The sequence below is a fragment of the Suncus etruscus genome, chromosome 5, assembly GCF_024139225.1.
Source record: "Suncus etruscus isolate mSunEtr1 chromosome 5, mSunEtr1.pri.cur, whole genome shotgun sequence".
In the NCBI taxonomy this organism is placed as follows: Eukaryota; Metazoa; Chordata; class Mammalia; order Eulipotyphla; family Soricidae; genus Suncus; species Suncus etruscus.
The window spans coordinates 87,634,328-87,659,426 of NC_064852.1; the positions used below are offsets into that span (position 1 = coordinate 87,634,328).

Sequence of the window (25,099 nt, forward strand, 5' to 3'; positions counted from 1 at the left end):
AAATATTATTTTGCATAGACTTATTTAAACAATGCAAATAAGCTACTAACATTCTTGCTTCTGTTCTCACTAGTGCCATTGGTTGATCATAGGATAGAGACTAGTGTAACATTGTGCTTAAGTTAAAAGAAAATGAGGCTCATCATATTCTTAAACCCACATACAAACCAGAAATCCCACATGCTTTTCATTAATTTTCTTGCATGGCGTTAACACTGATGCCAAGAGTTCAAATCAAATACAGATTTTTCCCAAATAATTGGGCAGACTGTGAGGGTAAGTGGAAGAAGGATTTATTATTTGGATGCAGGAGTGGAACTCAACAAGCAATTTGAATACAGAGATTTACTTTGCAGCACACCTTTTTCTTCTTAACCCTTCAGATATGCTATAAAAACCTATCAGTATAACCTCGAGTTACACTGCAATCCACCAAAATCAGTCTCATATTGTTTGGATTCCAGAGAGTGAATCATGCCATGATTCAAAAGACACCTGTCCTTCACATAAATCTATGAGCACACATTCAGAAAATGGTTTATTGTACATCTTTGCATTTTTTAAGGCATGAACGATGGTGTACAGATGGAACAGATTCTGAAAAGCATCACGTTGTTTGGACAAGGCCAGCACAAGGACACCACGTCAAACAGACACACTCAAAGTCTGAGCAGGTCAGTGGCCATGGCCCAGGAGCTCCTATGGTTCGAGGGTGATGCCATGTCCCCCCAAAAAGGACCAAACACATGGTTTCTAGGTCACGTTGCTTTCAACTCTTTGCATCAACTGTAAGCACCAGTCACAGTAGGTTTTTCTTTGCAAACTCTTCAAACTTTGGGTTTTATATTCTGCTCCTTTTATTCAGCTTTTTGCAGAGGGTGTGGATGTTGTTTAAGGAATATGGTTGCAGCAAAACAGAAAGGATCCAAAAGTGGCCAGGGGGGTTGTCTAATGCACTTCTGAGAGTCCATTATAAAGATGAATAGAAAAGCAAATGGTTGGTTTTCAGTCAACCCAGAAACCACGCCGAGCTCTAAGAAACATAATTGTGCATAGTTATTTATTCATTCAGAGCATGATATGTTGGCTAGCTCTACATTCCCAGTTTACCAAAGAACTGGGCTGTCTACTTTGCTAAACCCAGGGTCCTTTCGCAGTTCCCAGTAGGTGTCATTAGAAACCCAGGCTTCTCTCTGATTGGCATCAATCACTTTTCTGTGAAAATACAAAATTCAACATTAGCCATCAACCACATCCAGGCTTTGACTTCTTCCCTGTCCATGTGGACATAATAATAATCTATAAGGCAGTTCCTGTTCTTTTTGCTTCTTGCAGACCTTGTTATTATTTGTTTGAGTAGATATAGATTCATTTTTTGTTAGATGTTCCAAATAGAAATCTGGAGGTTATGGGGAAGAAGAGCCAAGAGCAAGAAGAAATCACCCCTAGACAGGGCTAGAAAGTGGCAAGTCCTAGGAAAAGGATAGACCAGAACTGTGACTAAGAGCTTTAGATTCAGACCCACACAGCTCTTGCCTAACAGGGAGGGAAATGTACACATCTTCAGGAACTCTAAGAGCATCTGAAGGGTCCCTGGCCAAAGATTCCTCTTCTGATCCAAAAGTCAAGGCTTCCCAATATGTAAGGACAGCTAATCATGACTGGAGGCTTTTCTGAGCTGTTTTGTTTGTGGAAGGCAGCAAATAAATTTGGAAAGTAAAGATTGATTTGTGTGATGTTAGTATATTCCCATGCATTCATCATCACCCATGATCATACTACAGTGGGAGCAATGAAGGAAAGCTCCATGTGATAGAAAAAAATACTAATGAAGCCAGAATGAGCCTGCTGCGGTGGGATCCTACCTGGTCACTGAGGGAAGGAATGGAGACAAGTTCCTACCATTCTGAAAGTGGTCGCTCAAGGACAAAGAACATTTCAGGCTCCCACTCTTATACTGTCCCCCAAAGGAAAATGGCTGTCAAAGTGAACTGATATTCATGATTAAACATTTTGTATGTCTGGTTTGGTTCACTCCAAAGCAGTGCTCAGTTTTTGCTTCTGGCTCTGTGCTCAGGTATCATTCCTGGTGGGGCTCAAGGATCCACTGTGGTGTTGGGAATAGAACCAGAGTTGGCCATGTGCAAGGCAAGTATCTTATTTCCCATACTCTTTCTGCAGTCTACATGGCTACACACATTTTCTACAAATGCAAAATCTGATCCAACAGTTTCATGGCCCAAACCAAGTCAACCAAATCCATTACAGTTTCTCCTTTTAAGCTCTCTCTACAGGAAACTTGCCCTCATTTTCTTTTAACTTGGACTTTCTCATTGTTGGTGGCAACCACCTGCAACCCATGAACCTGGGATGAGAATCCATGGACTTACTTAAAAAATTTTGGTATATGTTCAAGGTTGTTTTCTTCCATGTAGCGCCTTCGAGATCTCTGCAGTTCCTCAACTCTTAGCTTTTCTGCTGCTGCAGCTTCTAAGTTTCCTTCTTCCAAAAATCTAAGCAGAAATCAATTCATTGTTCAATATAGTACCCATTTTTCAGAGAAAGAGTCTCTTTTACATAAAATGACATCCTGGTTGCCATGAAGATACTCTAGTGAACAGTCTTATTCTTTGCACCCCTCAGGCCATCTTGGCTTGTCCATGAAATAACATACATTCTGTGTCTGTGAATGGAAGTGCTGCATACCAATAAAATGACAAGTGTGAAAGGAGAGTAGTATGGCCTTGAAGATTATTTTTTGATATTTAGGATTCTATAGACTGAGATTTTATAGAATGACTAGAGAGTTCCAGGTGAGAATAGAACTGATGCCCTAAACTATTCTCTTTCCTGTATTACCATAGTGCACTGTTTAAAACCATAGCATGGAGGATGGTAGCAGGCTGTTCTCCACTTACTTTTAGAACAAATTGAAAGGGAACATATTTCCTGTTTTGCTGGAGAGAGTAAAAGTGGATTAAAAAAATTAAGAAGGAAGTTGGGGAACATTACAAAGACAGAACATTTTCTGTCACAGACAGAAAATGAATAGTAAATAAAAATTAGAAAAGGCAGTATTGAAAGTGAATTGAGCAAAAAAAAAAAAAAACAGAGCTCATTGTGACTAGCAACTATCCCAATTTCAAATTGAGATCAAAGAACACAATTGCAATGGGATACACACTGCACAGGAAGTTAACAAATAAATCTGAATGTCAAACTGTGTGACTGGATGTTCCAGAAAATCCTGAATAAGAGAACTGAAAAGTAGAACAATCAACACTGGGGATATCTTGGCAGAAGACAAATAAAACTACAAATACAATGGAAACAGAAAATGATCTTGGATGGACTTTGTATGGCATGTAAAATTTTATTTTTGGAAAATAAAAAATTAAGTTTGGTGGAATGGACAGTGTGGGTAGAGAACTACATAAGAATACTGAAATGGGGGTCCGGGGGTCACAGAGATAGCATGGAGGTATGGCATTTGCCTTGCGTGCAGAAGGACAGTGGTTCGAATCCCAGCATCCTATATGCTTCCCTGAGCCTGCCAGGAGAGTTTCTGAGCGTAGAGCCAGGAGTAACCCCTGAGCACTGCCATGCATGATCCTCAAATAAACAAACAAATAAAAAAGAATACTGAAATGGAAGACTCAAGCCTGGGAAATAGCTCACAGGGTTGGTGTGAATGGTCTATATGTGGGAGACCCAGGTTTGACTGCTGGCAGCAAATCAGGTACTGGCTTCAAGGACTGTCATGACAGCATCATATCCTTAGCACCAGCGCAGGAAGACCAACAAGACCAAAAGCAAAATAATTGAACTTTTGAGAAATAACAAAGTAGTAATAATATAGTAATGTTAGTATATCTTCTACTCAGGGAGATCAAAATCATGCTGGGTAAATTCTAGATTTTGTCTCAATAATTCTAAGTAGCTACATTCCTTACTCTCTTATTTCTCAGTTTAAAAGAACCTCTACATAGTACAAATTAGAAGAGGTTAAAAATACTGAGGGAAGGGCTGGAGAGATAGCATGGAGGTAGGGAGTTTGCCTTTCATGCAGTAGGTCATTGGTTCAAATCCTGGCATCCCGTATGGCCCCCCGAGCCTACCAGGAGCAATTTCTGAGCACAGAGCCAGGAGTAACCCCTGTGTGCTGTTGGGTGTGACCCAAAAACCAATAATAATAATAATAATAATAATAATAATAATAATAATAATAATAATAATAATAAAGGAATAGTGATTCTGTATTCAGTTAAAAAAAGAATCAATAAATTTTCAGACCTTTGGTACATTTTGGGAGCAGAAACAGTTAATCAAAATCATCTGTGTTTAGAATATCTTGTTATTCTATAATTATCCTTAAATACCCCTTTACAGAGGGTAGAAGACTCAAATTTTACTAAATGAACATAGGAATGAATGAATGATTTGCTACATAATAAGTGATGGTGGTGAATATAGATCTCAATGGACTCTGCAAGGTCATTTCAAGAAGGTCCATCTTAAATGCCACTGCCCATGCTCACCTCTGATCTGGTCGGAATCTTGCGTCTGTTGGTGGAAGGAGGTCTTTGAGTACAGGGTCTAACTCATTGAGTTCAATAGCAAACCTGGTGAAGCCATAGTAGAGCTCATAGTTGGTTGGCATGGAACCTGGATGAAACCAATGAACCACTGTGAGAGGGGAAAAGGACCCTGGGATTTGCAAGAGCTGATTCAAACTAGACGCCAAAACAGGGTCATCACCAACACCAATTCTGTAGTCAGTCATATGCATCAGATTATATTTTTTTGAAGAGAGCTGATTAATTTTTACTAGACATTTATTATGTTGATGATAAAAAGTGATTTATTTAATAAAATCCAAACTTTAAAACAAAACTTTGTACATGTATTAGTTTTTACTGTCTAAATCATGCCATATCCTTTTATTTTTATACCAAACAATCCTCAAGGACTAGCAACACTAGCAAGGATGAGTAAATGTAAACATTAAGACTTCATCAAAGCAGCCAGGATATGGTTGAGTGATGCTCTGGCGTCATGTGCCCTGGATTTGATCTTTAGAGCCATGTTTTTTTTCATCATCAAAACACTATTTACTTCCACTTCAAAAATGAAAATGAAAGGGATCCAATTTAATTTGTATTGGCACTTGCTTTTTGTTTTCTGAGTCAGACCTGGTAGAGTTCAGGGCTCATTCCCAGCTCTGAACTCAGGGTTAACTCCTGTCAGGGTGCAAGGTACCACATATGATGCCAGAGATTGAATATGAGTGGGCCACATGCAAACCAAGTGCATTTGCTATCCTATCTTTTCAACCCTGATGGTACCTTTTAATGAAACTAGAAGGGAGGATCTTTACAGGCTTTATTCACTATTATATTCTGAACTCATAAAGCAAATCTGATGTATAGTCAATAAATGAGTGAAATTATCACTCTACAAGCAAGACATTTAAACAGGCATTAAGGTCTCTTAGAAAATCAGTTAATTTTAAAGTTAAGGATTAACTAACAAAACTTCAATAAAAATAAATGTCATGTGGAGACCTGTCCTTTCATGTACACTAGATATTCAATTACATTCTCGTATTATTTTCAGAGCTCTCTTGATTCTTTCATTAAATGTCAATAAATTGCCAGTTTTTTGCTGCTCAACTGAAAAAGAGCACTTAATCTAAGTTTCTGAATTTTTGGATCATGGACATTTGAGGCTTTCCGGTGGAGAAACCCTGTACCTCTTAGGCCAAGGGGATTCCTGTTTCGAATGACCCCAATATTTATTGTGCCTATGCAGGAGGGAGAAAAAAAAGAAACAAAAAGCACAAAATAATCTTTTTTTTTCTTTTATCTAGTTTTTGTCAATTTCTTTGTTTTGGGGTGGATATTGTAGTAGTTGTCCATTTTTTAATTTATATATTTACTTTTTCTTTCTTCTTTTCTCTTCTTCCTTTTTGCGCTTTGTCATGTTTTCTATCTCATAACCATGGCAATTATGTGGTGCATATCTTTATTGCTGCAGTGCTCACTGGATATCTTATTTGATACCTCTTTTTGAACTGTTGTGGTGTTTCACCTTCTTTTTTCCCCTTCGTCTCTCAAACTAAGGAGGAGAGCCTCTAGAATGATTCTGCTCATAGTCGACGTAGTTGATTTTTACCCCATTTTATTACTTTTCTCTTCCTCAAACAAAACCACATAACTTGAAATATCTAGTCCCACCTCCCAATTAGAGGGGGCAGTAATGGAGGCACCAATACATAACAGTTGTAAGACCACTAAGTAATAACTAGACACAGAGGGGACCACTCATTCTAGCAGTCCCTGGGGGGAGAGTGGAGGATATGGGAGGCAGGATGGGAGCGGTTGTGGGAGGACAATTCGGTGGTGGGAATTCCCCTGATTCAATGTAAATATGTACCTGGAATATTACTGTGAACGATATGTAAGCCACTATGATTAAAATAAAAATTATATTATTAAAAAAAAGTAGATGAATGAATGAAAACTTAAACTAGACATAAAAATAATAGTCAATCTTTAAAAAAATAAAGGTTACATTTAGAGTGAGTCTTTCTTTTCTTTTTCTCCCCTTCCCCCTCCCTTTTTCTCCCCTCCCCTTCTCTCCCCTTCCCTTCATTCTGGGTTTATACCCAGCAGAGCTCAGGGTTTATTCCTGGCTTTGCACTCAGAAATTACACCTGGCTGTGCTCTAGGGACCATATTAGATGCTGGGATAAAAGTTCGTTGGCTGAGTGTAAGGCAAGTGCTCTACCCTCTGTACTACCTCCAGCTCTCATTTTGAGTAATTTAATGGTAAACCCAACTTCTCACCACATGTCAAGATCGTTGTACTAAATTTCAGGGTTTGTTTTTGTTTGTTTGTTTGTTTGTTTTTGCCACACCTGGCTGTTGACTGTTGGTTCTGCACTCAGACAACACTATTAGAAGGCCTTAAGGGACCATATAGGTATCAAAAATTGACCCAGGTTGGCTGTGTGCAAAGCAAGTAAATAATTGACTATGTTATCTCTATAGCACTTCAGTACCTTTTTATCCAAATCTAATAGTGGAGCTTCTGTAATTTATATGTTAAATACAAATAGAACTCTAAGTGCCTTATGTATTTACCTCCTCAGTGTCACTACTAAGGAAAACAATGTGATGTGCATGGGATCATCTGACATTCCCTTTGCCTCTGTCACTTATGGTGCCTTCCTTAGAGATACTCATGTGTGCCTCACCTGGTCTCCACACGCACTTTGCAGAAGGGGCCACGCCACAGTAAAGTCCTTCATGCCACTTTCCGAACAGCCGGTGCACTGCCTTCCCCTCCTGATCTATCACAACCCCCTGGACTTCATTCACATTCGAGTTCCAGTAATTCACCTGGAAGAACAAAATTCCATGTAAACAAGAACCCATCTCTCCCATGACATCAAATTCCTGTCATTGCCTTATAAAACCATTTTTTACCTTAGATCTTCCAGTCATTTTCAGAAAGCATCTCAAAAGGTGTATGTGGAACAAAAACTTGCTAAGTGCAGGCTGGCTGCTCTTGGAAGAGAAACATTATCTCTAGGCTTTAGAGCATGGGAGATTAATATTGAAGAGACAGATTCTATGTGACTAACCCAGTTTTAGTTGACAGTGTAAGTATTCCTTTAGCTCCTCCTGTCTCAACATTTCCCTTTGCTTGTGGACTGTAATAAATTTTACTGCAAGAACCTTAGAAGTTGTTTGTGAAAAAAAATTTCACAGTCCCTTGAGATGGCCAACTTGGATCACAGAGACTCTCTTCCAAGGTCTCAACATCTTTCAGCCTTGCTCCTCCACAAAAGTCAAGAGTCTGGAAATTCCATATCCTCCTTGATCTAGAAAGGCAGAAATTCCATATCCTCCTTTCTAGATCATGTATCAAGTAAATGGGTTTATAGAATTACCTGTTTCAAAGGGTCTAAATCAGAGGGCACTTAAGTTATCTGGCCTACTGTCACCTTTTTAGAAAAAAAAAAAGAAAAGAAGAAATCAGTCAGCTTCTCCCTCCCTCACCCTTCAAAAATCTCAAGCTGACAAAACAGAAGCACCCTGAAACTGCACCTAGTGCTACTACAGCTCTCCTTTCCAGAACCTCCATATTTTCAGAAATCCCCAGGGATAGCCCAGCTGATGTCACAGCATGCACAGGCCTTTTCAGTGGACGATTCACCTGAAAGCAGGCCACTGTCCTCTATGAAGTGTGGACAAGGGATACTCAGGTACATGAGCTCTACTGCACACACGAGAGGTATAAGGCCTCACCATAATGGCAGAGCCAAGGGAAGGAAAGTGAGGAAGAATGCCCTTGGGCTAGGACTAGCTTTTCTGCATCACCACACTGTACCTTGCAGGTTTTGAGAGATTTGTTAAAGCGAAAGGATAAGATATGCTCTGCTTGTCTATAGGCTTGAGTTATCTATTCTAAGTATTTGCACACACAGCATAGGACCTTCCATCTGTACTCTTTCCCTGAGTTCTGTAAATGTTAAAGGCATGTTTCAAATGTAACAAATTAAATGTATAATTGACTGTTCTCACACAGTTAAAACAGATTGTGATCTTGGCTTTCCTGATCTCAGCCACCTAATGAATCAATAAAAAGATAAGGTAAAAAAAAAAAGAGAAGCTGGAGCTACAATATAGTAAATAGAGTGCTTACCTTGCACACACTAACCCAAATTCAATCCCTAACACCCCATATGATATCCAAACCTGCCTTGAGTGAGCCCTGAGCACAGCTGGGTATGGCCCCAAATCCAACAAAATCCAAAATTTAAAAAAAAAGGACAAGGAGAAAATGAAGAAGTCTTACACTAAGGACATTCAATAGAGTTCAAAATGGGTTGGGATTTCTGTTTTCAGTCACAGAAGATGGAAAGAAGGGCCACCCACATGTGAGGCAAATGGATGACTGCTGAGTCAGACCCTTTGCCCATGGTCCTCAATGTAGTTTAACTAGGAGAAAATTTTGTGTGATAAGACTTAACTACATCCAGAATGATGGGGCAAGAGTGATAGAACAGTGGGCAGGGTGTTTGCTTTGCACTTGGATAACTTGGTTCAATCCCCAACATCCTATATAGTCTCTGGAGTCTGTCAGGAGTGATTTCTGATCAAAGTCAAAAGTAACCCCTGATAGCCACTGGGTGTGACTCCCAAAACAACAAAACAACAACAAAAAAATGACTTAACTACATCAAAAATGAGATGAGAACAATGGATAAAGGAGGTTGCTGGTTTCTGTGCAACGATTAATTCTACAGCACTCCTGCAAAAAAGTGTGGTAGACATGTTGCTTCTCTTTCAGACCACAGAGAGGGGCACTTAAGGTCTGCAGGACATTGTCTTATAGCCAAAATATTGTCTTATGACAAAAAAGGAAGCTTTTTGTTGAATCCATGTGGATTACAACAGAATCAGATCGATGAGAAGTGACAGCTAATGGCCATCTACAGGCATCTTCAGAAAGTGACAACTGCATTACCATGAGTTCTCTAAAATAAGCTTATCTGAATAGGCTGTAACTGAGCAGAAAGATAAATAGAAATATATTCCAGAAATCTTGTTATAGACAAAAATAAATCTGTCTGAAACTTTACTGAATAACGGACTGGCTAACTTATAAATAAAATGCTGAAATATATGTATATTAATATAAATTATATATATAACTCCCCATTTTGCAATGCCTTTTTGGACCTCTACAAATTCAAAAGTCTGCCTGCTTCAAATAATTCCATCAGGGAGTTCTATCTTTTTTTTTTTTTCCTGTGTGTGTGATCATTGAGACATTGTTATTCATAGCTAAGTTTTAGGCTTACAATATTCCAGCACCAAACTCACCACCAACATCAATTTCTCTCCACCAGTGTTCCCAGGCTCCTCCCACCCTAACTCCCACCTTCCAAATGTGATAGGCACATTTTTTGTTTGTTTTTTTGGGGGCCACACCCAGTGATGCTCAGGGATTATTTCTCAGAAATCTCTCCTGGCTTGGGGGACCATCTGGGGCGTTGGGGGATTTTACAGCGGTCCATTATCACTCTGTGCCACTGCTCTGGCCCTTGTAAGGCACAATTTTTTTTTTTGCGGGGAGGTCACACCCAGCAGTGCTCAGGGTTACTCTTGGCTCTACACTCAGAAATCACTCCTGGAAGGCTCAGGGGAGCATATGGGATGATGCTGGGATTCGAACCATCAGCTTTCTGCATGCAAGGCTAACACCCTACCTCCATGCTATCTCTCCGGCCCCATGATAGACATATTTTTAAGTGGCTCTAATTTCTTAGCAAAAAACACCCTTAAGGATGACAAGCTTGTTGTTCAGAAAACTGCTTTATGGGGCCGGGTAGGTGGCGCTGGAGGTAAGGTGTCTGCCTTGCAAGCGCTAGCCAAGGAAGGACCGCGGTTCGATCCCCCGGCGTCCCATATGGTCCCCCCAAGCCAGGGGCGATTTCTGAGCACATAGCCAGGAGTAACCCCTGAGCACCAAACGGGTGTGGCCCAAAAACCAAAAACAAAAGAAGCTTCAGAAAACTGCTTTATTTCTTCTCTGAGGAGAATTTTATATTATTTTTCTTTTACTACTGTAGAATAATATTTACCTTAATAAATGTGAGTTTGCAAATGCAAACACTGCTTTTGGTATTCCTAATGGTTATTTCTCCGTAATGCTCTATCCATCTCCTCCCACTGAGAATGTTGTGTATACATGTTGTAACCTTATTCCACACATAGCAATCTCCATACCTAGTTGAAGAAGACAACACAGGTTGAAAGCAGTGACAATCACAAATGTTCATGCTTCTACTAATAAGAATACCTACTTACTAAACCTTTCTCTTCTCGCACATTTTTTTTTCTCATTTCTTTAGGGAGCGTCTCTAATCAAGTTCCTAGTCGAGAATAATTATGACATAATTCACTTGATCTAAGGAACATTTAAAGCTTTCTGTGAACATGGTGTTAAAATTCTCAAGCTGAACCAGGATAGAGATCTTGTTTCCTGCTTTTCTGGAGGGCTAGAGGGATTAACAACAAATATAGACAATCCCCAACTTCTGGCAGTTGTGATGATGCAACAGTCACTATTGAATAGGAACCTGTACTTGGAATTCTGATACTTCTCTCAGGCTCATGACAGGCAGTAAGATACTTACTCCTGTGGCTGGGAGACTTGTAATCAACTGTCCACATATGATAGCAAGCAGCCAATATTTCAGGCTATGTTTTCAATACAGTAATAAGGAATTTATATGAGATATGCATTCAATATTTTATTATAAAATAGGCTTTGTGTTAAATGATTTTGCAAGCTCCAAGGCTACTTTAAGTATCCTGAGCATGTCTGAAGTAGGCAAGGCTAGACTCCAATGTTTATTAGGTTAAATGCATTAAATAAATCTTTTCTTGGGGGGGGGACACACCTTGCAGTGCTTAGTTCCTGGCTCTGAACTCAAGGATTATTCCTGATATTGCTCGGGGGCTACATGAAGTACTGGGGATCAATCTGAGTTTGCTGTATTGAAAGTTAAGTGCTTTAATTCCTGTACTATCTCTCTGGGCTTAAATACATATTTAGCTTCCTGACATTTTTAACTTACAACGGTTTTTGAGGCCTTCTTCCCAATAGAAGTCAAGGGATATCTATACTTGTAAAAGAACCTGTTAAGAAAGTGTCATGAAACACAGAAGGACCCTTAGGCCTTAGATCTGCTGGGAATGTACTCAGGGAATGTGGAAGTCAACAAGACTTTCTAGAGGAGGTTGAGTTGGTCCAGAATTGAGGAATGGCTAGTATGGCACTACAGAGTGTGGGAAAACATCAACAAAACCACAGAGACCAGAACATGATGCTGTGAGAGATGTGCTCTAGTGTGAAAAGACATATTAGAGACCAGGATGGAAATGTGGTGGGACCTGGCTGGGAAGACCTTAAAGATACACCAGCGATTCTGAATTGAACCAGACTTGAAGACAAGGAGCCACTGTGTAAGGATTTGAGGGAGAAGAGAGACAGAGAAGGTGAATCTGTAAGAGAAATTCTGGTATGCTGACTATATCATTTCCTACTAAAAGCAAAGCCAAAGAAATGAAATATTCTTTGTAATAAATCTGATGAATATACATGGAGAGGAAATTTACAGAATTTTTCCAAGAAATAAGATGATAACGTTTCAATTCACTTTTTAGTTTATATATCATCAATGTTAAATTTATATATCATATGTATTTTCAAATAAATAAATAAACATTAAACAATCTAAAGTCTTTGAAGCAATGTCGTAACTGGTATATTAGTAAGACTATATAAGCTTGGGAAAAACCCATACAAGTTTGTAAATCATGACATTTTATTGTGTGGGCCGGGGAACTCTTCCTAATCTTGACCTACTTCCATTTCCAACCATCAGCAAACTCTGCTATTCAAATAAACAAAAATAAAACACAATCAACCAAACCAAGAAAGAAATGAAACCAATTGTTTGGTGTCAATGAAAACTGCAATTAACTTTAAAAGATTTTTAGGACAGATCCTCCAGGAAACAACAACAACAACAACAAAAGCACAATATAACTTTTTCTTAACAAAATATTTTACACATTCAAAATAGTCCTTGGATCTAATAATTCAAAAGGAAACTGTAAAAATCAAAGAGAAAAAACTGTGGCTTAAAAGAGAATCTTTAATTAAAAAAAAAAAAAAAAGGAACTCAGTTTCTGGGCCAAAATGGCACCCACTGTTGAGGCTAGGAAGGGACCAGTAGGAAGTGGTGCTCCCAATGCCAACATTTTCACTGACGTGCAAAATCCAATCTCTTCACTTTGGGTGAAGTGAATATATACTTTGGCCACAGTCTTGGCATCTTCTAGAGCTCCTAATACCCAGGTCTGACTGAAGTAGGGAAGAACCAAAAGGAAGAGAAGAGCTACTTACCTTGGGAGCACAACGTTCAGTGTGCCTACCGGCAGGATTTCCATTGACTTGCCCCAGAACTTGTTTTTCCATCTAATATCTAAGGACACAGGCAGAGAGGGCAAGAGATAGATAGTACAATACTAATAATTTATTTCATGACCAGCATGCAACATTGGCACTATGTTTTAAGCTTCACAAAGAACTTTTAAACCCTTAATAGATTCTACATTACTGATTTAACCTAAGAAGATGCCATCTAAGGATGCTCCAAAGTGAAGAAATGAACCGTGAATTTAAGCACATCTACCAAGTTTCACCTTCATCTATGCTCAATGTTCGTTTTGAACTAATAGAAAAGCTGAGAGCAATAAGCCTGTGTATATGTGCCTAACCAAATATACATTTTGAATGTGTAAAGTATTTTGTTAAGAAAAAGTTATAGTGTGCTTTTTTGTTGTTGTTGTTTCCTGGAGGATCTGTCCTAAAAATCTTTTAAAGTTAATTGAAGTTTTCATTGATGCAAAACAATTGGTTTCACAAACACATTCTGCTCTGAAATCAAATGTTATTATATGTTTTAATTAAATTACTGGAAATAGCTTACCAGAATTAAAAAAATGAGGTGCATAGAAAAAATAATTTCTGCTAAGGCAATATTATTAATTTATCCGCACTCTTATTTGACGAATTAGGTATCTGGGACAATAGTAAGCAACCCAAACCTATAAATATAGTTATGATTTATGAGAATGTGGCATTCACTAAGTGAACATATTTTTACACTGATTATTAAATATGAGTCAGGGTTGCAGGGGAGATGCTCAAAAGAATAGAGCATATGTTTGCCGTGTGGGAGCCCTTGGTTTAATCCCTGATATTACATGGTCCCCTGCACACCATCCCCTGTAGAGTGACCCCTGAGTCCAGCACTGCAGGCTATGACAGTATTGATCTAAGTGGCTCTGTGTCTCACTTGTGAAAACTCAGGTTTCCTGGGATTCATGATGAGCTCCATTTTAATGAACTAAGGGGACTTAAAAGTGTCTTCCCCCATGGGGCTAGAGAGATAGCACAGCGGTGGGGCATTTGCCTTGCATGCGACTGACCTGGGAGGGATCCGGTTCGATTCCTGGCATCCCATATGGTTTCCCAGCCTGCCAAGGGGTGATTTCTGAGTACAGAGCCAGGAGTAGCACTTGAGCACCGCGAGGTGACCCAGAAATCAATCAACCAATCAATCAATAAGAAAGAAAAAAAAGAAGACTACCTTTCCCTAATTTCTGACCCAAGTGTATACATGTTGTATTTCCAGGTTTCAGAAATGCATATGAGAAGAGTCATTCTGTGAGCAATGAAGCATCTCTTGAAATGGAGTAATAGGAGCTATTTCTACTGAATGGTCACACTACTAAATACATATTTTTTTTCTTCTTTTTTCATGGGTCCCAAAACGTCTTGATTTTGTTTTGGGGTCACACTTGGCAGCACTCAGGGATCACTCCTCTGACATGGCTAAGGAGACCATATGAGGTGCTGGGGATTGAACATGGGTTGGTAGTGTGCAAGGCAAAACCCTTCTCAATCAGGTCCCAGAGGTTATGAAATGCTTTTTTTGTTTGTTTATTTTTTTTATAAAATCTTTATTTATGCACCATAATTACAAGCATGATTGTAGTTGGGTTTCAGTCATAAATATCCCCCTTTCACCAGTGCAACATTCAGACCACCAATGCCCCCTATCTCCCTCCTCCCCCTCCCCTACCAGTATTTGATGCAGGCATTCTACTTCTCTCATTCATTAACATTGTCATGCTAGTTGTTAGTGTAGTTATTTCCCTAATAGCATTCACTACTCTTTGTGGTGAGCTTCATATTGTGAGCCAGTCCTTCCGGCCCTTAACTCTATTGTCTCAGGGATTATTACAATAATGTCTTTCCTTTTTTTAAAAACCCATAGATGAGTGAGACTATTCTGCGTCTATCTCTCTCCCTCTGACTTATTTAATTCAGCATAATAGATTCCATGTCCATCCATGTATTGGAAAATTTCATGACTTCATCTCTCCCGATGGCTGCATAATATTCCATTGTGTATATGTACCACAGTTTGTTTGTTTATTCTTGGGCCATATCTGGAGGTTTTCAGGAGCTACTTCTGGGTTTGCACTCAGGAATTCTTCCTGGCAGGGCCAGGGGACCATATATGGTGCCAGGGATCAAACCCTAGACGCTGCATGCAAGTATCTGCTGTATTATAGCTTTAGCCTAGGGGTTATAAAGCCTTGTATGGAAGGCAAGTTTATAATATTGTGATCAAACAGCAGACTTTTGCTTAAACCTAGTCTCAAACCAGAAATCTGCAATGTTTGCTTATCCAAATACACTATGACCACAAATGATGCTCACAGAGCAATCCAGTCACTTTGCATGTGAACCTCAAGATCCAGGAAGTTGGCAGCCAAAGCCTTTCCACATTACATGTGCAGAAAGTAAGTGTAACCAGGTAAGTACAAACCAAGCTGGCACTGTTAGTTTGAGGCTGCATCAATAAAAAATCGCAATCAACAATCATATCGGTTAATACAGTTCAGATTCTCACCAGGAAATCTAACTTCTCCAACTGATCTTCACACTAACACCAACACTGTAAGTTCTAAAGGCAGAAATAAAATCTGAATATATTGTGTCTTAGAAGCTAGCAACTTTTTTATAGACCTATTAATTGGACTCTTAAGTAATAACTGGAATACAAACCTTGCCAAAACACAAAATTCTTGGATTCACAGTGACAGGCAGAAATGGGTGGATGATGGCTAACCTGTTGATTAAAACAAACAAACAAACAAAAAAAGTGACTTCTGTGTTTAGACTTTCAAAGTAACAATGATTTTTATGCCCTACATTGACTACCCCAACTAAAAACCAAAAACCATTCATTTACACATCTTTATTAGTGAATTATCTTCGAAACATATATACATCAATGATGGAATCTGAGGATCCTTGCATAAATAAAAGAGAGAGTGTGTATGTTATTTAAAGAAGGAAATTATAGTGGCCGGAGAGATAGCACAAGGTTGGGTGTTTGCCTGGCAAGTGGCCAACCCAGGATCAACAGTGGTTCGAATCGTGGCATCCCATATGGTCCCCCATGCTTGCCAGGAGTGATTTTTGAGCAGAGAGCCAGAAATAACCCCTGAGTGCTGCTGGGTGTGGCCCCAAAAAAAAACAAACCAAAAAAAAAAAAAAAAAAGGAAATTATATAGTTAAGTTAGATGAGTTTTCTGGTAAATAACCCACCTCTAATGGATATTTGTGTTATAGATAGAAACTTTCCATCATCAAACTGCCCTCATGCCTATGTGAAATCTCAGAGTCCAGTGGAACTTACCTGTTCTGAGAAAAATCTGAATCCCTTGTCCTCTCTAATGCATTCATAAGTCTCGCCAAGGACAGGGTTAAATGGCTTACTTCCTGCCCTGAAATAGGTGGAGCAATATCCTGAAACTGCAAATGCTGCAATGAGAACCTGTTAAGACATTTAAGAAAGGGAAATGATATAGGAGAGACACTTTGAGGTCTATTTGTTTTCTAGTCTAGATTTCACACACCCCTGCCAGTGGTAATTAATCTGATGATATCCGCATTTTTAAATTTTTATTTATTTATTTTTTGGTTTTGGGGCTACAAACGGTGATGCTCAGGAGCTACTCCCAGCTATGCACTCAGAAATTGCTCCTGAGTTGAGGGACTATCTGGGACGCCATGGGATTGAACTGTCCTAGGTCAGTCGTGTGCAAGGCAAATGCCCTACCACTGCACCATTGCTCCAGCCCCAGACATCTGTATTTTTATTTACACATAATATACCTACTCTTCACAGAAAAAAATAAGTGAAAATGAGATAAAATTCCTTGTATGGGAACTAGCAGACAAATAGAGACTAGAAATTCTCTATTCATTGGACCACAAGATTTCCTGAGAATCACCAAGTTCAAGGTTCTGGAACTTCATTTCTGGGTTAAATGCTTGAGTGCGGCCTGGTATGTTGGGGGTTCTGGGCAGGACAGCTAGCCACAGGCCCCCTGGGCTGAACACCTAGTCCAGGAGACCAAGGTCCCCCCAGTCCTGGTGGGTCTTCAAGGCCACACCTGGTTAATTGGGCCCTGGGGGGAGGGGGGCAGAAATTCCTCCCTAGGCATCCAAAAACTACAGAACCGCGCGGGGGCTCAGGCCCCCGCGCGTACTTCATATACTTCATGTTTTCAGAATATTCCTTATTCTTATGTTATGTTTTGCATATATAGAATGTTCACTTTGTATTCTACCCTTTCCCACACCCATACAAAACTCTTTTTTACTCCTTAACTCTCTAACCCCCTCTCAAACATCACTAACCTACATTACTCTTTTTAACTTCAGTAGTGTACAATCCTAATCACAGTCCAAAGCTGTCCATTGTGTGTGACAACCCCAAACTATTTCAAGATACATAAAATGGACACGTATTTCTTTAGAATATTTTGTGGTTTTTTTCGGACAGCTATAATTCTTACTAAATTTTGTCTTATACAGTGATGATTCTAACCACTTTTTATCTTCTCTTTTTGAGCTGTTTAACAAGGAATTTTGGTGGAAGAGTCCCCCAGTTTAATGCTTATGATTGAACCATGTCATGGGAATCATTGGAATTGTTCTTATGGCCCCCATATGCGCCAATAACACCACGTGGCATTGCTTTTTTATTTGCATAGGCACATTAAAATGGGAAAATACTATACATACAAATAAGATCCTATTTAATAGAAATTGGAACACACAAATCTTGTAGTGCAGAGAGACCTTACACCCTGAACATTGACATAACGACCTGGCACAGACCTCAGAAGAAAGGGCATAATCCATTCTCCCCTGAACCAGGGAAGCCATCCACGAAACATCCAGGCTGGTCTATAACATCACCTGGAAGCAATCCTCTACCACGGAAGACCTACACTGCTCAGACTTTGACCTGCTCAAAAGAGACTTCCCTTAACATTGAGAAGACTTAACAATGACAATGACCTGCTTATAGGACAGGGCTCCCTGCATTGCCCTTTGATTGTGAGGTGAAAGGAGAGGATGCTCCACATCCTGACTTCAATGTAAGATATGCAGATTCCAGGATCTTTAATACAGAAACATGATACCAACAACAGAGACAGTGTGAAAAATAAAAGTGTGTTGGCACTACAGACAATGTATTGGATTGGATGATCTAGCTTGCCTGAAGCCTAGACTTGGTCTTGTGCCAGGAAACTTCAGGGGTTGGGTCTCTTTGTACGTAGGCCAAGGTTATTTCTTTTCATGTCCCTCATATTTTGGTGGGCCTATGCAAACAACAATTGCCACTCTAACACCATTTTTACTGTGCTCCTTTGACTCTAATCCTTAAAAAGAACTCACTTAAAATTTGAGGTTAACGTAAGCTAATATGCATGTATATGGAAATGTAAGAAAATACTATGCCTGTAATGTTTAAGGAGTTACGTAAATTTTATGGCTTTAGATTGCTTTGTGTACTGTTAAGAAATATTATAATGTGTTACAATCTGGGGACTTGAGGGACAAAGCAATTGTACATGGATTCTGTCTTATTTATCTTAATGTTCTTTGGCTGAAATTTCAAAGTTAAGATATCAGCGAGAGGACTTCTGAGAATTATGTTATGGGTGATTGTCCTTCCACTGTAACTTTACCTTGTCCTCTTTCTTTGCACCCTTGTTAAAAAAAAAATTAAAAAAAAAATGCTTGAGTGCAACTGGGAACTAGGTGCTAAAGAGGTATGGGGGGTACAGGGGAGCACTGCTCAGAGAACAGGTTAAGTTTTCTCAAGCATGTGGAGTAGGGAGTCCAAAGCACCAGGAAGAAGCAAGGTCCTTTTTCAGAGCCACATGACTACAAATGAGCCTCTATGGCATTAGCTACTGGATGAAGTGAGGATGCTTTAAATTTATAAGGAGCAGAGATTTGTGCAATCTGATTTCAGAAACACTCAACTAGAGTCTGGTTTATTAGACTTTTGGTTGCAATCCCATCTTGGGGTCACATAACTGACTGTGGGGTGTGAAAAATTAGTTTCAAAATCAAGTTATGATTTCTTTACTCTTTATGTGTGTGTGTGTGTGTGTGTGTGTGTGTGTGTGTGTGTGTGTGTGTGTGTGTGTTGGGAGAGGTGGGCAGTGTGGTGCTTCCAAGTGGTGGCCAGTAGGTCTGGGACTTCTACCAGAGATTGTCAGCCAACCCAGGCCTACTGGGTAGGCTCTTAGTGCTGGGGATGACCCAACCTACCTTGGTGTAGCCTGGACCATACTCATCAGTGCATGAATTATTATTAATACATGCTTGATTTGCATGCCTATTTTTATATGCTGAGGTCACCTAAAATTTTTTTGAACCAAAAGGGGTTGAGAATGGAAAAGAACATAAAAAGACCTGTCCTAAAGGACTCTGAAAATTTAGACACAGTCCAATTGATGCAGGTGGACATGTTCCTCTCTTGCCCATGCAGTAAGAATGTCAGGTGAATGCCAGAGAGATAGCATGGAGGTAAGGCCTTTTCCTTTCATACAGAAGGTCATTGTTTCGAATCCCGGCAACCCAAATGGTTCCCAGAGCCTGCCAGGAACGATTTCTGAGCGTGAAGCCAGGAGTAACCTCTGAGCACTGCTGGGTATGCCCCCCCCCACCAAAAAAAAAAAAAAAAGGAATGTCAGGTGAAAGATTAGTATATCATAACAAAGAATTCTGGCTTGGCCTAGATATCAGACCCACAGCCCACTGTGCATTACCATTCGCTCGTAGGGGTCATCAGTTTCGGAAGCCTTGTCCAGAAGCTCACTATATTCAATTTCCTCACAGAGATGCTGTAGAGTGTTGAGTGGTTCGTTGAGTTCCACTGGCATGGACACCTTGGACAGGTCTTTGCCAATGTTGTTCCTCAAGATGTTCCACAGGTTAATATTACTGGTGTCGGGACAGGGGGCAGGTAGGCATGTTCGACGTCCATTCCGGAAGGCGCCTCCAGTGAGCTCTCCATTAAGGACTGAAGTGGGGAGAGGGACAAGAGTCAGCGTAAGGCACTTGACTTGTCTAGCATCAAAAAGGGGGTCTGGAGATAGTACAGCAGGGAAGGTGTTTGTTTTGCATGTGACTGAATTGATTTCAATCCCTGGCATCCTATCCGAGCCCACCAGGAGTGATTCCTGAATACAGAGTCAGTAGTAACCCCCGAGAACAGCCAAATATGGCCCCAAAGCAAAAACAAAGAAAATACCCACAAATAATTCAATTAATAATTCAATTGTGATGCATCTCTCAAAGCATCAGTCTACCCTTTAGAGTGAATAAAATTATTTTCATAAAAGGTTGTGCAAATATATCCAAAATATTAGTGTTAAACTCAAGTATTACTCAAGTAATATTACAATATTAAATATAGGAGCCGGAGAGATAGCATGGAGGTAAGGCGTTTGCCTTTCATGCAGAAGGTCATTGGTTCAAATCCCGGCATCCCATATGGTCCCCTGTGCCTGCCAGGAGCGATTTCTGAGTGTGGAGTCAGGAGTGACCCCTGAGCACTGCCAGATGTGACCCAAAAACAAAAATAAATAAATAAATAAAAATAAAAATACTAAATATATTTAGTAAGAAAAACTCAAATTTTTATTTGAAGAAACAAAACTCTCTACTTACTCTGAAACCTAATAGATTTTTCAACCACTTGCTTTGAGGATCGGTTATGAGGCTGGAGCAACAGTATAGGGGCTGGAGCAACAGTATAGCAGGTAGGTCTCTTGTCTTGCACATGGCAGACTCAAGTTCGATTCCCAGCATCCCATATAGTCCTACCCCTCACTCCCCCATCAAAAGTGATTCCTGAGAATCAGGGCCAGTAGTAACCCTGAGCATTATCAGTGTGTCCCCCCGAAAAAAAAGGATCAGTTATTGGGAGGCATTGCATAAGCTACTTTGCAATTTGACATGTAGACATAATAACCTGGAAGTTCAAATGATACGTACTCTGCCGAGAAATGTTATCTGCGACACTGGTATTATCTTCAGATATGTTATCACTAACATCACTGATGTAAGACTCATCATCTGAAGGCTAGAAAGAGACAAACATGAAAAATATCAATATTCTTAATCCATCTTGAAAGTTCAGAAAGTCAAATAATTAAAAACAATAAGATATTGCCCAAATGAGAAGGAGGTTACAGCAGGAAATGTTTTTGACAAATTGTGTGATGAACTTTTGTGAGCTTTACATAAGCCAGAATCCAGGAAGGTTAAAATGAGTCTTATCTTAAAGAAGCTCCTGTCTGGTTCGGTGTGGGAGCTGAGGGAACTCAGCACACCACAAGTATTTCAGTACCATGGTAAGAATGTGTCTAAAGGAGGGACTGTGCCTTCCTCTGGAGGAGACAAGAGAGAATCCTGGGGAAACAGGGACTGGGTGATAGATAAAGTAGGCTCAGACTGAGATAGCCCTGTAGGGGAACAGGAGAAAGTCTATACTGGTAAGAAGTTTAGTGATACCTATTCATGTACTATACAATGAAAAGAAAATGAAGGGCAGGAGAACAAATAATATTAGTCTAATTATATTATAATTGTTATATATCATTATATCATATATCATGATGTATTATAATTAGCATAAGTTTTTATTATTTATAACATAAGTAATAATACAGGTTGTATGTTCCAATCCCCATTCCATTCCTGAAACCATACACGGTCTCTAAGCATCAAGCAAGAGATAGGTCCTGAGTACTTTCAGGTGTTAACTAAACCCCTTGTCACCACTTTCTCCCACAAAAGGAAACAGATCTGTATTTTTTTTCTAAACCAAAAATCCAAAATATTATCATGAAAAGTTAGAAATTAATGAGTGAAGAGATGACCCCCAAAGTCATCCATCATCTCAATGTAAAGGAAACCCTTTTTAAAACAATTGGTGAACAGTAAACTCATTTCAAGTCCTATCCAGACACTGATTATATCTATTTTTAGATTCTGTGGAAAAAAGATCACTTTACATATGGTTGATTGTATTTTTAAGCACATTGGTACTTCTATCTTAGAATGAAAATGCATTTCATCATACAATAATATAAAATTTAAGCAGAATTTAAATGGTTTCTCAATATTTATTATTTTAACACTATGCAAATGAACTAATTCTTGTAAATATATTTCATAAGTTTATTTGGAAATTTTGTTCAGATCAACTCCTAGCAATGAAGTTCTAGGTCAACTGGGTCACTTTGGACATTTAGTCCAATGCTGCCAGGTTGCCCTCTTGAATGACTCTGGTTGCTTATTTTCTCCAGCAATAAAGGTGCATCTACCTCTCCACACCTATGTGTAGGGAAGTACTACCTGTTAGTGTTTTTTTCGTTTTGAGTGCCTGTTACCATTTGAACAGAAAATAATTTTTATTAAAGTTGATCTTTATCTTTTGTGAAATTTCGTTCTTTATTTTGCACATATCATTCAGTTTGTTGGGGAAGATGTATGTTTTTCTTTTAATTTGTGTTTTCAATATAATTTATCTTTCATTTATTTTATCATTTTATCATCAATAATTTATAATTATCTTTTATTGACATGTAGAAGTTCCAATTTTTTTTTTTTGGTTTTTCGGGCCAAACCCATTTGATGCTCAGGGGTTACTCCTAGCTAAGTGCTCAGAAATCGCCCCTGACTTAGGGGGACTATATGGGATATGGGAAGATCAAACCGAGGTCCTTCCTTGGTTAGCGCTTGCAAAGCAGACACCTTACCTCTAGCACCACCTCGCTGGCCCCAGAAGTTTCAATTTTTAATGTCAGAAAACAACCATTCTTTGCCTTTATGATTCCTGGCTTTATTGCTAATATCCTGCAAGTCTGAGTTTAGGAGGGGTCAAGGGTCATAGGGAGACTTGCATTTGAGACTGCACTGTGTACAAATGAGTCCAGGGAGTTTTGATATGTTTACTATGTTGGCAGAAGAGAACAGTAGTTCTATTTTGCCACTGTAATTTGTTTTCCAGTTCTTGTTGACTATAACAGGGCTGAAGTGTAAATCATCAGGTTCAGGAAAACTACCTTCTTAAGCATGATAGGAAAACAAGCAACTCATATGTTTCCATTTGATTTCTCTGAAGGAAAAAAAAGCCATCATATTCAACTACATACAGGAAACACATCTTTACCCAAGTTCAACCTATACTGCATGTATATAAAGAATATTTATATTGATATTTATACTGATATTTATCTTACGAAAATGATAAAGGCTATTTTTCTTAAATTTTTAATATCTCCAAACATAGGATGGACATGATCCAATATCTATGCCAATGTAAAAAGTCCCTGTAGAATGTGAAGGAATTCAAAGATGCTGGAGGTCCCGGGAAGTCTCTTTCATGTGGGCAATAGATGAGGCTGAACAGTTTGACCATGCTTTACTCATGTTATTCTGCACAGCAAGTAAATCTCCATAATATTATAATAAAAACATTAAACACATGCCTTATTTTCTCCATAATAATATATCCTGAACCAAATTGAACCAAATTCCCCTTTAATTTCGTAAGGAATTAAAAGAGTTCAGGGCCTTTTCCCCCCTCTAAATGTGACCAAATCTGCGGTACTGCAGAAACAAATATAAAAGTAGAGGGATTAGTTTATTGTGGAAGCAGAAAAAGTATTTGCTGAAACTTTTTTTGGGGGGTGGATGGATATCACACCCAGCCATGCTCAACTGTTCTATACTCAGGGATCTCTCCTATTGGGATTCATGGGGCTATAGATGGAACCCAGGTTGGCTGTGTTCAAGGCAAGTGCCCTCCCTGCTGTACTCTCTCTCTGGCCCTGTTGAAGCATTATTTATTCTCTTCCCTTCCCTCTTTGTGGCTGTGGTTGTGATTGTTGAGGGTCATACACTTATATCTGGTTTGCATCTGCATTTGGTGCACCTCATGCTTTGTGGGTCATCAGGGCTCATCCAGACAGTGATTATGTCTATTTTTAGATTCTGTGGGAAAAAGATTACTTTACATATGGTTGATTGTATTTTTAAGCACTTTGGCACTTCTATCTTAGAATGGTAATGCATTTCATCATACATTATATTAAATTTAAGCAGAATTTAAATGGTTTCTCAATATTTATTATTATTAACACTATGCAAGGGGCCGGAGAGATGGCATGGAGGTAAGGCGTTTACCTTTCATGCAGAAGGTCATCGGTTCAAATCCCGGCGTCCCATATGGTCCCCCGGGCCTGCCAGGAGCAATTACTGAACATAGAGCCAGGAGTAACCCCTGAGCGATGCCGGGTGTGACCCAAAAACCACAAAAAAAAAAAAAAAAAACACTATGCAAATAAACTCATTCTTGTAAATATATTTTCATAAGTTTATTTGGAAATTTTGTTCAGATCAACTCCTAGCAATGAAGGCATCAGTCTCAGATGGAGCTTGAAACCTTGAAGCTTAAAGCAAAGAGGTGTTTTGCCACAAATCTTCCCTTAGGCCCAGTAGAGCATTTTTTAGCTTACTGATTACTAAGGGCCCTGGTAGCTATTACATAAAGGTTTTTCTCTCAGTCATGGAACATGGTAACATCAAACACCGCATGCCCATCAGGTGGCAGGGACAGAGGACTAGCTCTGGGCCCATCAGAACTCCTCTGGTGCTGAGCATCCAAGGACATCTTGGGCCTCATGGAACTTATACTCTAGTGGGGCAGACATGGCCAAAAAAATACATGTGTTGTTAGCTAGTGACAAGCTTTAAGGAAACAAAAAATGGAAAAGATGGAAAGAGGACCTTAAGAGATGAGGGGTAGTGTACTTTAAACACACACCCTATTTTAAAACCCAGAGCATACACCCTGCTTTCCCTAATCCCCTTGCCCTGTCATCCCTAAACACAGAAGCACACACCCTATTTTAATCTCCTCCCACATCCTACACAATTGGCTGACAGGAGTCCACACCCTACTCTCCCCAACTACCAATATCTATTTCCCACCTACAAAAAACTGATTTACTCTCTCAAAGTGGCTGATGGATGTTTCTTTATGAGTGTTCTA

The 25,099-nt window shown here is 39.4% G+C and overlaps 1 protein-coding gene across 4 annotated transcripts in view; it reads right to left on the reverse strand.

Moving 5' to 3' along the window:
- Nucleotides 1–277: 277 nt before the first annotated feature.
- OSBPL6 (oxysterol binding protein like 6) overlaps nt 278–25,099 on the reverse strand; it is a 239,591-nt gene continuing 214,769 nt past the window's right edge. For all 4 annotated transcript variants that reach the window (XM_049773389.1, XM_049773388.1, XM_049773386.1 and 1 more), the window contains 10 exons: nt 21,034–21,121; nt 19,803–20,056; nt 16,364–16,501; nt 15,727–15,790; nt 12,991–13,069; nt 10,658–10,802; nt 7,259–7,403; nt 4,539–4,665; nt 2,391–2,513; nt 278–1,215 (listed from right to left, as the gene is read on the reverse strand). In XM_049773389.1, the coding sequence (XP_049629346.1) occupies nt 1,107–1,215; nt 2,391–2,513; nt 4,539–4,665; nt 7,259–7,403; nt 10,658–10,802; nt 12,991–13,069; nt 15,727–15,790; nt 16,364–16,501; nt 19,803–20,056; nt 21,034–21,121 (1,272 nt within the window). In that variant the 3' untranslated portion in view covers nt 278–1,106. The remainder of the gene's footprint in view (nt 1,216–2,390; nt 2,514–4,538; nt 4,666–7,258; nt 7,404–10,657; nt 10,803–12,990; nt 13,070–15,726; nt 15,791–16,363; nt 16,502–19,802; nt 20,057–21,033; nt 21,122–25,099) is intronic.